At 34.5% G+C, this 14,144-nt stretch overlaps 1 protein-coding gene across 9 annotated transcripts; it reads right to left on the reverse strand.

Annotated features, from left to right (window-relative positions):
* Positions 1-1,201: 1,201 nt before the first annotated feature.
* On the reverse strand, positions 1,202-13,874 carry LOC113505875. 9 transcript variants are annotated; one of them, XM_026888724.1, is made up of 13 exons: positions 12,674-13,873; positions 12,130-12,213; positions 10,633-10,918; positions 10,451-10,516; positions 10,088-10,162; positions 9,559-9,789; positions 8,937-9,032; positions 7,264-7,335; positions 6,759-6,848; positions 6,146-6,239; positions 5,943-5,992; positions 5,484-5,620; positions 1,202-1,786 (listed from the first exon to the last, which is right to left on the reverse strand). In XM_026888724.1, exons 3-13 carry the CDS (start codon positions 10,915-10,917, stop codon positions 1,675-1,677), a joined length of 1,308 nt encoding a protein of 435 aa, XP_026744525.1. In that variant the 5' UTR covers position 10,918; positions 12,130-12,213; positions 12,674-13,873; the 3' UTR covers positions 1,202-1,674. The 9 variants fall into 9 exon arrangements, 8 of the variants coding, with proteins under 8 accessions (XP_026744525.1, XP_026744526.1, XP_026744524.1 ...); XM_026888725.1 differs by having other exon boundaries at positions 12,548-13,873; XM_026888723.1 differs by having other exon boundaries at positions 12,410-13,873.
* Positions 13,875-14,144: the final 270 nt, after the last annotated feature.

Consider the following 14,144-nt stretch of genomic DNA (forward strand, 5'->3'; position numbering starts at 1 on the left):
TCTACCACCACCTCCAAAATCACAATTGCAGTTGCAAAAGCGAGACACCACTACACGACATGTACCTCCATCCCGCTTCTACATCTACAAGAGTCTTGTCCAAAGAGGTTTGTAGCAGCTTTCATCGCAGAATGTTACGTCTACGTGATATCGTTACCGACGGGACCTGCACTTTTACACGTACTTTAGAACAAGGAATTTCTTTGAAAAACCTGTTTCTAGTACTTCGGCGTATTATATGTGTAGCGTTCAATGGTTCGCGGTGTAAAATATAAAGGTTGTTTTGATTTTTGTTTTCTGGTGGAGTTGGAATTCTGGAGAATGGGAAATGTAGTTTCGAATTGCGAATTGCCAATTATATTTTTAGTGCCTGTGTTCTGAAATATGGTGACGTTGTCAAGATGTATTGTGATTATTTTGTAATATTGTTGTCACTACAAAAACAACTGTGAGGATACAGTCTCTTGTCTAGAAAAAATGTATTAAATCGTTAAAAATTTTGTTAAATCAGCGACAACAACAAAACGACAAAAAGAAAACAAAATCCGATAACAGTTTTAAGCCAAACAAAATTGATAAACATTTGAATACCAAACCAGAGAAATTGTGTTTTATTTATCTAAAAGTAAAATGTCTTTATCCGATAGCCATCGAAATTTTCCGTGAGTTATTTCTCATAAAGAAGCTTTTATTCGGTGTTAAACAGACAAATCGGATTTCGAATGGATTAGCTTGTCACCATAAATCTTATTAAGGGACACTAAGCTTATTTGCATGGTTTAAATTTGGAATCTAGTAGAGAATGAATAATGAGCACTTAAAACAAATTGGCGATGATGGAAGCATATTTCAGCCTCTCAAAGTTCATTACTCTAGTGGCTTGGGATCCATCAACGATGCACGCGTTCGTTAATGTACCGTACAATAAATACAAGAACTTAATTAAAAAATTAAGGCGTATTGGGAAATTTGAAAACGGCTTCTTATATTCCCAGCAAACGTTGTTTTGTCTAAGTTGTATGTATTTTTAATGGCATATTATAAAAAAATGAAAACAAAAAAAATTGTCCAAAAAATAAAATATTTTTTTGTTTTAGTGTGAGCAACCCTGAACACTTAGGTTTATGAAAAATAGATGTTCTCAAACCTACTGAACACGCATATAAAATTTGGTAAAAATCGATTAAGCCGTTCGGAGGAGTACGGTATCTAACATCTTGTCACGGGAATTTTATATATTAGATATTTCTTTTGGTAATCGAATATAGAGGGTTTTTTGCAGAGATTAAAGGTCGTAATGATACCACTTATCAAATTTTGTTTATGGAAATGTTATGGTTAAACGCCCAAATTACTTTGCAGTTCTATAAGTGTATGATATATTTATTGTAAAAAGCGCAAACAAATCTATGAATTATGGTTCACTTTCATCGCTTCTTTTCTGGGCAGTCGTGGAAAAGGATCCTTTACGCTGTTTAGTATTTTCAAAGTTGCCACACAGATGAAGCTTATCAGAATTTGAACCTGTAAAACTCGTACCTTCATGTATTAAATCGTCTCGAAATATACGAGATTTGATACTCTCTTGCCTAAGGAAATGTCGAACCTCATCTTTTCACCTTAATATTCAGTTAATAATTAAACCAATAAAAAAAGACTTTATATTCTAAGCTTTTATGTAAACAAGTACTTGTTTTTATGTTTAGACTGTTTCAAATTTTTCGTAGCATCCCAATCGCCTCCTTGGCAACAATCCTTACAGCATCGCATATTCTCTCCTCCGTCCCTGAAAAAACATTAACAAAAATAATAAGCTTATGAAGTCATGAGTAGTTTACGCTAAGTTTTAGAAAAAGTGGAAAGGCGTACAGAGAAATGTTTGATTTAAATAAATCATCATAAAAATCAAATCATTTTGAAACTGTCGTTTGTGAGGAGGATTGATAATTGTTGTAAATTAATGTGATAAATTAACACGTTTATCGATTTATCGTCTACACGCAAAACTGGCTGCTCTCATGATACCTCGACTAAGAGAGCGAATATGCTGCATACTTCATATCGCCGCGAGTCGCACTATCTGAGATACACCCACTGCAGATTTCTAACATAAAACATTTTTTTCTCTCAAAGTTAATGCAAGGTTTTTATACTAATGGTCAGAAATAAATACTGTAATGCATCTTCTACTTTGAGCTCTCAGACTAAGCTGTCTCTTAGTATAATTAATGTACCCACTACAAGATAATACCCGGTCTACACAATACACATATATAGTAGTAAAATAACAGCAACTATAAAAGCAGCAGGTTTTATAATATTTAAAAATCTCTCTGTTTACTGTTGAAAATGGAATTGGAATATTTAATCTGTGTTTTTATTTTAACGGCAAACAAAACGAGTATATTTTGGTGCATCCAAAAACTAAATGAAAATATTGCTAAAGCATTCTGTCCGACTGGAATGCTTTTAAACCGTTCTATTTACTGCAACTTAATATTTGTTTTTGTTGTGTAAATCTCTGGAATTTGGTCTTTGTTCGTTGTCTGAGCACAGATAAGCAGCCAGAGGATTACTACTTGCGTTCCCTTTTCCTAGCTTTGGTCCAAATTTAAATAGCAATGCTCACTGATTTCTTGATTTCAGTTAGTGTATAATTTTGCTTCCAAAATCTTTCTTTTGATAGAGCTGTATAATTTCGAACTTTCGACGATAATGATTGAGTATAGAAGGGTAATTTGTGCCAGTCGAAGTCTACTCTCCTTTACTTGATTTTTTTGTTGTCGCCGCCGCATTAGAGAACATAAAGAATGAAAGTCTCAACTGTTTACCTGTCAGAGTTAATTAGATAGAGATTGGTGCAAACGGGCAGACGGAGTCTTTGTCCTAAATACTCGAAGATGTTATTGGGTTTCTGTTTTTATCCTTTGCGTCGAAACGATAAAAAGGTCTTTGGGTATTTTATTAAATGTCATATACTCAGTAAATGTATGTGTATTGATTGTAAAACAGCTAGCTGGAAATAAATACTTATCAAGAATGACTTTTATGACATCCACGTGGAGACCTTAGGAAATAACGTATTTTATTTCCCCGTATTACTAAGCTTTCCGCTAAGCGGAATAGTTCGAAGTGTTTTTCTTTTTAATGTTTGAAATGATTATTTCACTTGATTTAATTACTACTGGATAAATACTGAAATCAAAAGACCAATCACTACACATTTTGTGTAAAGTTAAATATTAAAGTTCATTGCATTAGGCAAAATTAAACAAAAGAGAAACGCTGAACTAGAGCAATTTCAAAATAGTGCAGAATGATATAAACTGGCCAATTGCGACACTGACTCGTGAAAAATAACATGAAGAAAAACAAATAACCAATTGGCCACCGATCGAATTCATGACAGTTAAAACATTGCTTAATCTCAATGTAAATCTATACTTCTATATACTAATATATAAAGCTGAAGAGTTTGTTTATTTGTTAGGTTGAACGCGCTAATCTCAGAAACTACTGGTCCAAATAGAAAAAATATTTTTGTGTTGAATAGACCGTTCATCGAGGAAGGCTTTAGGCTATAAACCATCATGCTGCGACTAATAGGAGCGAAGATACAATGGAAAATGTGAAAAAAAAACAACAGGGCAGTTATAAATCATAACTTAAATCTTCTACCCACGGGGACAAAGTCGCGGGCAACAGCTAGTTTTTTGATATAGCAGCAGCAATCATTAATGCAATTGTCTAAATTAACGGTTCATCATTCAACGGGAGGACAGGTAGACAGAGTGCGGCATTTTCGTAAAATAGTTTCTTTTGTAATATTTGGGTACGGAATCCTAAAAAATGTTTTGAAAATATATCAGGGTATGAAACTGAGAGCTTGGTAACAGAATGGTCTGTAATTGACAACGTCATCTCGATAACAGGCGGGTCTATTGTAGTTTTAACGTTAACTATATCGGATGTATTTCTGTTGGCGTTGGCTCCTGATTCCAAGAGGAAACATGCTGGTGACAAGAAAGGTTGCCGGCTTTATTGTTTCATAACATCGCGATATTTTGACTTTAAAGACTCGTTTGTTCAGTTATTTCAAATAATTGTGTTAGTATTTTTTTTGCAAAATTTGTTGTAACCTAATTGTTCCAGCTTTTTGCTAAAATAAGGGTAAAAAATTCTTCGCTCTGTATACCTGTACGATATTTAGAGTGGTATTTATCATTATAATTCATCATAAGTGGTGTTGGCGAGCGAAAATAAATCAACTAAAAAAACACAAAAACGTTAATACTTAAACAAATATAATTTTTACTTCTATCCTTTTCTTTAATCCTACACGATATTTTACAAATTCTAGGTTATCACTCCTTCTTTTTCTTTTCGTTCTAAGCACTGTTCGTATCTTAATATAACGCGTCATTCAATCGATATTGCTTAGTGTCGGTAGAGCGCTCTCTGTCACGGACTCACGGGTAATCCAGCCTTTGGCGGTAAGTACACTTACACGAGGACAACGTTTTTCTTAGTTTAAGGAGGTAAAAATATTTCCGGAATTTTAGAGGAATGTACAGATATTTTGGAGAACTAATCTTAAAAAAAATACCTTTGGAATGTATAAAATGTCTGATTGTTTTTTTATCTAGCCGGTAGTGACCACTGCAGGGTAGTGAATAAAAAAGACTGGGTTTTTTTTATACAGCCTGTGCGAGATACCACTGCAAGCCAAAAGGTTGGAACAACTCATAATTCATTAGAAAAAAAAGCACATTCTCTTTAAAACTTAGTGATAAGCTACAGAATTTTCAGAAAGTTTATATGCAAAACGGAACCGTGATAGCAAGCTATTGAACAAATTTATGATAGAAACGACCAAAACTGCGAATAGTGTCCCCTCTAGGTTTTTTTGTGTTAACTGCATAAGAGCGGTTATTTACAGCATCACTGGACTCGAAAGCTCTTCGCATACGAATTCTCGAAATCCAAACGCATTGTTATTTTGTTCTAAAACAATGCATTCCGATCGGTTCTATCCTTTTCAGTATATTCAACAAGTCTGCTTCTATTTACACCAAAAAGTCTGGTTTGCAGTTTCCTAGCTCAAAAGCCATTTTGACTTTGACTACGACCACAAACGGTCAAAGTTCGTCTGCCGCGCTAGGTTTGTACAAGGCGACAAACATTTGGCAATGGGACGGGCAGATTGTCGACTATCCTATCCACTTTCTACCAGTCTTACCAATTCATGGGTATTTATAAAAACGATATGGTTAGGGAATTACAAGATGCATTTTTTCGCACATTTTGCTGTAAATGCGCTGTACAAATATTGACTGTTTACCATCACTCTTTTATCCTTTTTAAACCATTTACTTAATTTAGAGAAAAAATAAATCATTATCTTTATCAGCACTACCGCATATATTTTTTTTGTAATTTTCACTCGTTCCTCACACACTCAGAAGTTCAAGAATGTCACTTACGGTAAGTTATCAGCTATCCAAGTGCAGAAGCAGCTCATCTTCACGCCGACAGCCACGTGGTCACCGTCGCACATCACTCCGCCCATCGTCACCGCTACCAAGTGACCTTGATTGATAGCTGGAGCGCCTGAGTCCTCCTACATTATATAATCAGATAGCTTAATAAATTAGTGAAAAATTAAATAGTTTTAAGACTGTGTGACTAGTGTTTGACTAAAACTATTAAATCTTTTAGTTTCGTCAGACAGATTTCTTAAAAATATAAAATAATTATTTTTAATTTTTATCATATAATTAAATAAAAAGTAAGGAAAATTAAAGCTCTTAAATTTGATAGAGGGAGCCAAAAACATCACCTGCTAGTAAAAAGCTTACTGGCAAGTGACGTCGATGAGGAAGTGAATTCTCTATTGACAAAACCTTATTTAATTAAAAACCTCTGAACCTAAAACTACTCACGTCAGTTATGTAGTGTTCCTCCGTGGCGAAACAAACGACGTGATTTGGATCTAGAGGTTAAAGAAACTTAAGTACTTTCCGTAGGACGACCAACAATATAAATTGCATTTAAGATAAACATTATTAATTGATAAATACACCAAAGAACAGATGATTTTATGGAAGACAGAGCACAATCATGGTTATGGTAACTGTCTACTTACTTATTGAGTATATCGCCGGCAAAACTTTTTCAACCATTCTCTTGCATGCTTGTACGTTTACGAATCCAAAAATTTCAACTGTTAGTTTATTTACCTGAAAAATTAAAACCAAGTCTAATTTAAATGTCATGTAAAGTAACAAAAATATATTAAAAGGAATCTTCTGTGTATTTGATATTTGCATGTGTAATACTCAATTTAATAAAAACGCACATGGAAATACTCGTAACTATGTTTTAAGAGCCACAGACAACAGAGCACTCTATTGATAGATCGGGCAAATATGCATGATATCTTTATAATTTGTAGCCTATGGCAATCACGATTGGATTGTGTAAAAGACACTTTCATGTAATGAGGTGATGTAAAAGACAAACGAATCCAATTGAGATGACGTCAGATGGAAAGGTATGGAAGAAGACATGTCAAGAAGACAGGGGAATGATGATGAGCAATCATGAATAATAAAAGCACTGTAGTGGAAGATTTATTTAAAATTGTATCATTACTTCCGTAGATTATCCCTACATACAATCTTTTTATAAACTTGAAAACTTACTTTAAAAAGTTACTCTTTATATTATTTGTAAGAATGGTATAGATACTCTCTTACCGTCGAGCCGATTTGTCTTCTCCAATTTTTGAAATATGACTGGATTTTTGTTTCGTTTCGGTTTTTTTGTTCTTTCAAGCCTTTCTTGACCTGAAACGTGTGAAGTAAAGTTATGAGCAAATTGTTAGGAAACTGAAAGTATATTTGAAATATTCTGTAGCACTTTGTTATCTAATAATCCCGAATTAAGCAACTAATTATTAATTATTGTATTTAAGGGTTTCACATCAATTTTATACTAATTTAAAACTATCGTTCGTAGGTCACTAAACTTACGTACGCGGGGGTCGAACCCGCGACATGTCGCGGTTGATGCGGTGACTTTTAGTTTGTCATGTTATTTACTGCTAGCCTTGAGGTTCTACATAATTTACAGTTTTTTTTGCACTTGGTTGTGCTCGTTTGTAGATAGGTTAGTACATTTAAAAGAACAAAAATATTACCAACAATTCTAATCGCGACACGGCAATTATAGTAAACAATATTTATTACATAAACTACATACCGTACGTACATATTGTGATCCCTGACCGCTTCTCCTTATTAATTTCACCTTACTTCTCCTTCCTTTGGTTCCCTTCAAAAAAGGCATTTTCATACAGTAAAGTAAAGTTTTTCAAAAAGACCTTTAGTTTTATGCTACATTCCACAAAATTCACAAAGCGCCTTCTATTCTTAATCTAAGCAAAGCTTGTATTATAAGTACTAGACAAGAGATAAAAATGCCTTATATTTCTAATATAATGTACATAATTATATTTCTTAATAAATTCATATTGTAGATATATTACACACAGAACAAATGAAAGTGCTCATCGCACAAACATTTGCCCTGAGTGAGAATCGAACGACCTCCTTCATAGCAGTCGGGGTCATTACTCACTACAACAGGCCGGTCAAAGTAATATACTTAAAAAAAATATTAAGAAAGGTATGAGATGAGTCAGACCACAAACATTTTATTTACAACATTTGTGCGTGAAGGTACACGACTTTAAGTGAAAAGCTAATAACTGTTAATGTTGTCTGGTGGGAACAAAATTTATTTTCGAATATATATTTCTTGCATAATATTGTTACGATCGATGTTACTATAATATTAGTAGGTATTAGTAATGTGTCGATAGAAGCTGGTACTACGGGTTAAGAACTATTGTAAATAATTGCGATATATTTAAGCTGACTTTACCATCGAGAAATCAAAAGAATATTTTTGTTGGTTTACTTTAAATTTGATATCGTCGGTGTCGATCTGAAAAGAAAAAACAGAATGTATTACTAGTGCTGCTAGTACATTCACGAAGCCTACTTAACCCATAGTACCTACTTCTCTATCTTTAAGGTATTGTATTAGCAAACTGCGCTTGCGAACTCTTATATAGGTACACCGCTTGCTTTACTACTGATTCTGAAGACTGTAAGACTGTTCAAGTTATAGAAGATAGATGTCGCTTTACACAGTGTGTACTTTTGTGCTTTCGCAGATCACCGCGAAAAACTAGCTTTCCTGCTGTAAAAGCTCGTAAACGCATATTATGCTAAATTGTTGAAAAATTGTAAGAATTGTTTGTGTCAAAATAATAAATCTAGGCATGTCTAAGCAGTTTGTGTTGCAAAACATCAGCATGATACCTATCAGTCTCCTATGATCTAGAACATTATAGAGCACATGTGTGTTCAAATACTGGTCCAATCTCTGTTTCCCATCTTTCGCCGACAGGCGCAGATGCAGGACTGCATCACATGAGGTGATAATTGCGAGGGAGAAAAATGAAAGCAAATAAAAACTTGTGTTTTAACGATGTACTAGACCTGCATGATCCAATTAGTGTCGTTTTTTATCGTCACGTATTTTTATCACGCAATACTTGGTTATTTTACGTGATTAAACATTACGCTATGCCATAAAAAATACGTAGTGAGGAAAAATTATTATATCTACTTAAACATACTCCTTACTGAATGAACTAAACACGATATTTTCTTTGAAATAAATTGATCCATTATTTTTGTTCTCGTATGATTTGTGTATAACCATTAAAACCAAGAACCTTTAGCAGCCCATCGGTCATGTCAGAGAACTTATTTGAGTGTCATCGCGGAACCAAGGACCAGCGTTTATTGAAACAAAGCTAAGATACCAATTTACTGATAGAAATACTTCACAGTAAGACTCACCACAATCATAACGCTTTTGTCTTCCTCTGCCTTCGTATTTCTATTCGATTTGTAATATCGATGACGCTGCGTAGTTAGCTTCTGGTTTTGTTTCTTCTGGAGGCATTACAACATCATTACCATACTAAGACCATTATGTTAACAGTTATGACTTAACTTTAAAGATAAATCAAGAAACTTGTATCTACGATGGATGATAAGTACCTACTTAGACTGGTTATAAAACTTTGTCTAGGATAACGTTGATTAAGGACATAATGCTTATATGCTATCTTAAAGTTTAGAACTATCTTCAGTTGGTACTATATGCGACAGCTAAATAATATAGGTAGTATCTTAAGTTGACGTGAATTGACGAACTAAAAACTACGTGAAAAAAAGGTTTCATGTTCACAGATTCTGGCATTGTACACTTTAAGTAGATATGATAATCCATAAGTGATAGTTATAATAGTATTTTGAATATGTTTAGTACGGTTAAGCAGGGCATTCAAGCTAACTAGTGGTCTATGTGGAAGCGAGAGGCATTACACATTATAGAGCGGTATCTCATTTCCACAACCCTAAGAGACAGCGGTAGGTTGCCTGCAAGACCTGAAAGCTTGTAATAATAGGTACTTACTATTCTGTAATTTTTTTCTTTGGATGGCAAGTAGCGGCTTAATGCTCGAGATGACGGCGTGGTCATCCTTATAGGCTCCCGGGGCGCTGGCCGCCGGTATTCATCAGCTGGCATAAGCTTTGCAGGCGAGTCTCTATGAGGACTACGATAATTGGCATGATTTATCTCCACAGGTGCGACTTGTGGACGGGAGTTCCCAGGTGCTCTGACAAACGTTGGCTCAGATTCTGACTAGAGAAATAAAGTATTAAGATATGGTGCAATATTGTTTATGGAAAAGTAATGATAAATATCTAGTAGGTACCTACACAATTTTTTGGGAAAAAGTACATTCATAGTCTAGAGAGAGACCTGCTCTCTTAGAGAAAGCTTTTTCCAAAAATTTAGGACTGATAAAAAAGTGAATAAATAAATAAAATAACCTATTGACTTTAAGAGCAATTCTTTTGTTTTCAGTTTTTCTAAAAGTGTTTCTATTTTATTAAAGTTCTCTTGACTGTGACTTGACCTTTCAATAGTAATTACTTACGTCATCTGCAGAACGAGGGCCTTTAATTTTAATAATTCTCCCGGCTCTGCCTGCAACCTTGTCATCGCAAGAGTTCTAAAATAAAAATATTTATAACCTCATCATGACCAGTTATTTAATCTGTAGTCTTAGTATTGAGGCTGAAGCAATGTGAGTAAAGAAATCGATACATTAATAGGAATAAATTGCTGATGACGCGTCATAAGCTACGCTTACTCTTTGGGGAATCTTTTGAAAAACATTTGAATATTAAAAAAAAACATCAATGAGGTAATTCAACTTTCGAACGATCTTTGCGATTGCTTATGCCGTTATAAATTTCACTTCGAATACGTGAGTAGTTTGATAGTTTTAAAGACTTACGTCTTCTTCAGGGTCACATATTGGTTCCGGATCGACGCTTACCGGTGCACGAGTATGTGAACTTGGCTGCAAATACAAAATACATTGACTATCGACACTACTTATTATTTCCTTTGGCAGTGGAAATTCATTCTAAATCCTCGTGCATACAAATCGAAATATACAACAACAACTATACTAACCTCCCCATCCTTACAATGCCCCCAACTAAGAACTGTAACATTGGAGTCAACGGGGGTCAATGTTTTTTCGCCGACCAACGGTATAACATTCCCTGGCTTGTCTGACGTCATGCCCGCAAAGGTGTAGACGAGCGCCAAATCTGCAGTCCAACCTCTATAGTGCGGGTGCGTTATAACTCTCTCTATAGGGAGATAGTTCTCGTATCCAGTGTCAAACATCTTCTTAGTACCGATCACGACGAATGATGCTGTTAGTTCCGGGAGTGTAAATGGGTCTTTATCCATACTGTGAAACATTATGCCTTTATCAGAAATATGTTGCTCTTGTTCCAGGAAACTTAATGCAATGGGAAGAAATCACAAATTACGGCTAGCTAAGTGACATTTTCAATGATTAACGTTTGAATGTATGAAAATTATAATTTGTTTAGATAAGTTACTTCACTTTGTCATTTCCGTATATTTGAGTGATTTCTATTCAAATTTTACTTGGCTATAAATATATACCACATATATATTTTATTCTCCATTATACAATCACATAGGTTAAGAAATTATGTTTTGTCATGTACTGATGTTTTAACGACTATTCTATCGGAATTTGCTCACACTATCAGCCAGTTCCCCGAACTATGATCGCCCCTAAACCACATATTAAAATCTTTGACAGCTATAAGTAATGTTCAACAGGTCATCAACAGATTACATTGATTTAGTGATCAGCCTTTCAAAAATCGATTGTATCTCCAATACATTAAGACACAAAACAAAACAACATTAGGTCACAAAGCCTGACTCTAACAGATATCGATAATCTCCTACAGGCTTACACCATCATAACTTGGCACACAACTGGAGAATATAAATCACTCGTGTGTGAATACGGCCCTTGTTAACTTATTGACGAGGGCTCCTCTTAAGGGACTAGTTCTGAGGTCGTATTATATAAGTCAATTGTGTTGAATTATTTGAGGCGCACATTTTACTTCAGTACTACCATATTTTTTGATGTCATTCTATTGTTAAGATGTAAATATATCCATGACAAAAAAAATATATTTAGGTCCGAAAATTTGAGAGGTTTGTTGTTTAGGTCGTACGTCGAATAAGTGTGTAATTACGCTTATTCACGTTGTATAAACTTTGTGTAAGAAAAAAAGTCCTCAAACCTAACTTAAACCTGCGATCAGATCAATTTATAACTGAGTTATATAATACAGTACCTAAAATCACGTTTTCGAAACATATTTTGTCTTCCTTTAAAAAAACAAACGACTATATTACGAAATTTAGTCCAGATTAGGGATTACAGAAACGCGTGTCCTACGCGAGGATCGAACCCGCAAAACTTGCACTCTCTGGTATTGTTGTAGCGATTTCAAACACTCGGCTATCCGTACAGTCAAACTACAATTACAACACTTTATAAAGTGGCAGGCCTTTAAAAACGAAATTGATCAGTAATTCAAGTCATTATTAGTCAAGAAGTGTACTTACAAACAATGAGCAGTGGTGATAACCACATTATCATGTATTATGGTGCCGGTACATGATCTCTTGCGCCCATTTGTGAATAAGATGCTGAAAACACAAATCACTGCTTAAACCCTCTTCTTCACAAGACACTTTTATGTTTTCATTTCAATAATTACTGCTTTTTTTATCCAAATGTTCAATGTTTTCTGTATAAACTTCAGTTAGGTCTTTTTTGACTTGGTAATAGAACATTAATTGAATGAACAAATATTTATCTGGCATTGCGTTAAGGGTTTCATACCCAAAGGACGACTAGTTATTGCTTTCTTTTCATATGTCTGGCAGGCAATATCTTATGAACCTTGAGGTTCACTTTTTCACTTCACAATTTTCACAGATGTTCTAAGTTGAGTTAAGTTGCTTATTTATAAGTTGTTACCGATTTGTTTTTCTTAAGTTTATATGAAAAGGAAATTTGTCGCGTGCCCAACTCGCATTAAAAAGGTTTTTATCTCCAGTTATTAATAAAAGTGTTCTAATTCTTATTAATTAGTAAAGAATGTACTCAATTAAAGCTACAAATGTGTGATCATCCAAGGCGGCCTCGTCTGCCTGCTCCTCAACTTCTTCCTGGTCTAAAATCCAAAACAGAATATTAATTATTTGCAATGCATAACACGCATGTAAAAAATGTCACACAGCACAATGTAATACGAGTTTAGAAAACGAAAACCCAGACAATTTCAAACGTCACTAATTCATTATTAATTTTATCATTTTAATGTTGATTCTAAACGCGATTTATTCTTTTGATTTAGTTCTTGAAAAAGTTGTATGTATGTTTGCATTGAAAAAGTTCGCTTAAACAAATGCTCTATGATTTCCACCCTTCAGATATACGCAAACAAGCACCTCTTCTCGAAGCAGCTTTGCACTAAAGCAGTTGTTGAAGCAAGATGGCACACCACACGGCGGAGAGGGGCATCTCTCTTGCAAACCGGTACCAAACTTAATTTAAATTAGAAAAGTCATAAGCGGCACTTTTGAAAAAAATAAATAAAAAAAAAGCAAGAACATAAGATACTAACTTTCCTCAGCTTTGCCACTAACAGAGACATTATTTAAAAACGAGCTACACGTAAACAAAACCAACAAAATTTCTCTTAAAAACATTCCGATATTAATTTCATCTCGAAACATGTAATATACTGAGTTACAGTTTTAATTAAATCGATAAGACTAGAAACGGTACGGTTGTGGTTGATTAAGTAACACCTGGTTGGCGATACAACAGTAATACCATACTAGCGATACGAATTGAATAAAGAAAATAATGAAGCGGGTCGCAAGAAAACTGTGTAAGTAATACTAACAATGAAATCTTCTTGTATAAGGAAGTTTGAACTATTTATCAAAGTGTGAGTATGTTTTGTAAGTATCCACTCAAGAAGTTTCCAAATATTAACCTTTTTTTTATATGTCCATGTAACTTAAACAAATCTTAGCGAGTCGTGATAAGTCTTAGCACATGAGGAAACTACAAATTCACTCATTTGATGAATGTGAAAACATTTCTGACTGCTTCGCACTTTTGAATTAACCACCAAACATTTTTATACATTTTGGAGTGAATAAAGCTTAAATTGGTATTGTCACACTTATTACAGCAAAAAATGATAAACCAGTTCCAATAGAATACGAAGCTTGAGCCTTGTAACGTAGACCATCACACTTACTTAATTCAATTTGAATCATTCAATTCGGATTCTAGGTTGACCTTTACAGTTTGGGTCGTACTGCAGGCGGTCCCAAGTTAAATAAGCCTTTTTGAGTGCCACTCAACTTTGGAGTCAGGTCAAGAGGCTCAACCGACGATATTGTTGGATATTGTCGAGATTAAGGGATGGCATTTCATGTTGACAGACACTTTGGCACGTATATGTCCATAGAAGGTCGAGATACTGTGTCAACCCTATGTTTTTTCAGTGGATACTTTTTGGTGCTTTTGGTAAGACGTTTATATCATTTTCGTGGGG

This window comes from Trichoplusia ni, chromosome 27, assembly GCF_003590095.1.
Source record: "Trichoplusia ni isolate ovarian cell line Hi5 chromosome 27, tn1, whole genome shotgun sequence".
Classification (NCBI taxonomy): Eukaryota; Metazoa; Arthropoda; class Insecta; order Lepidoptera; family Noctuidae; genus Trichoplusia; species Trichoplusia ni.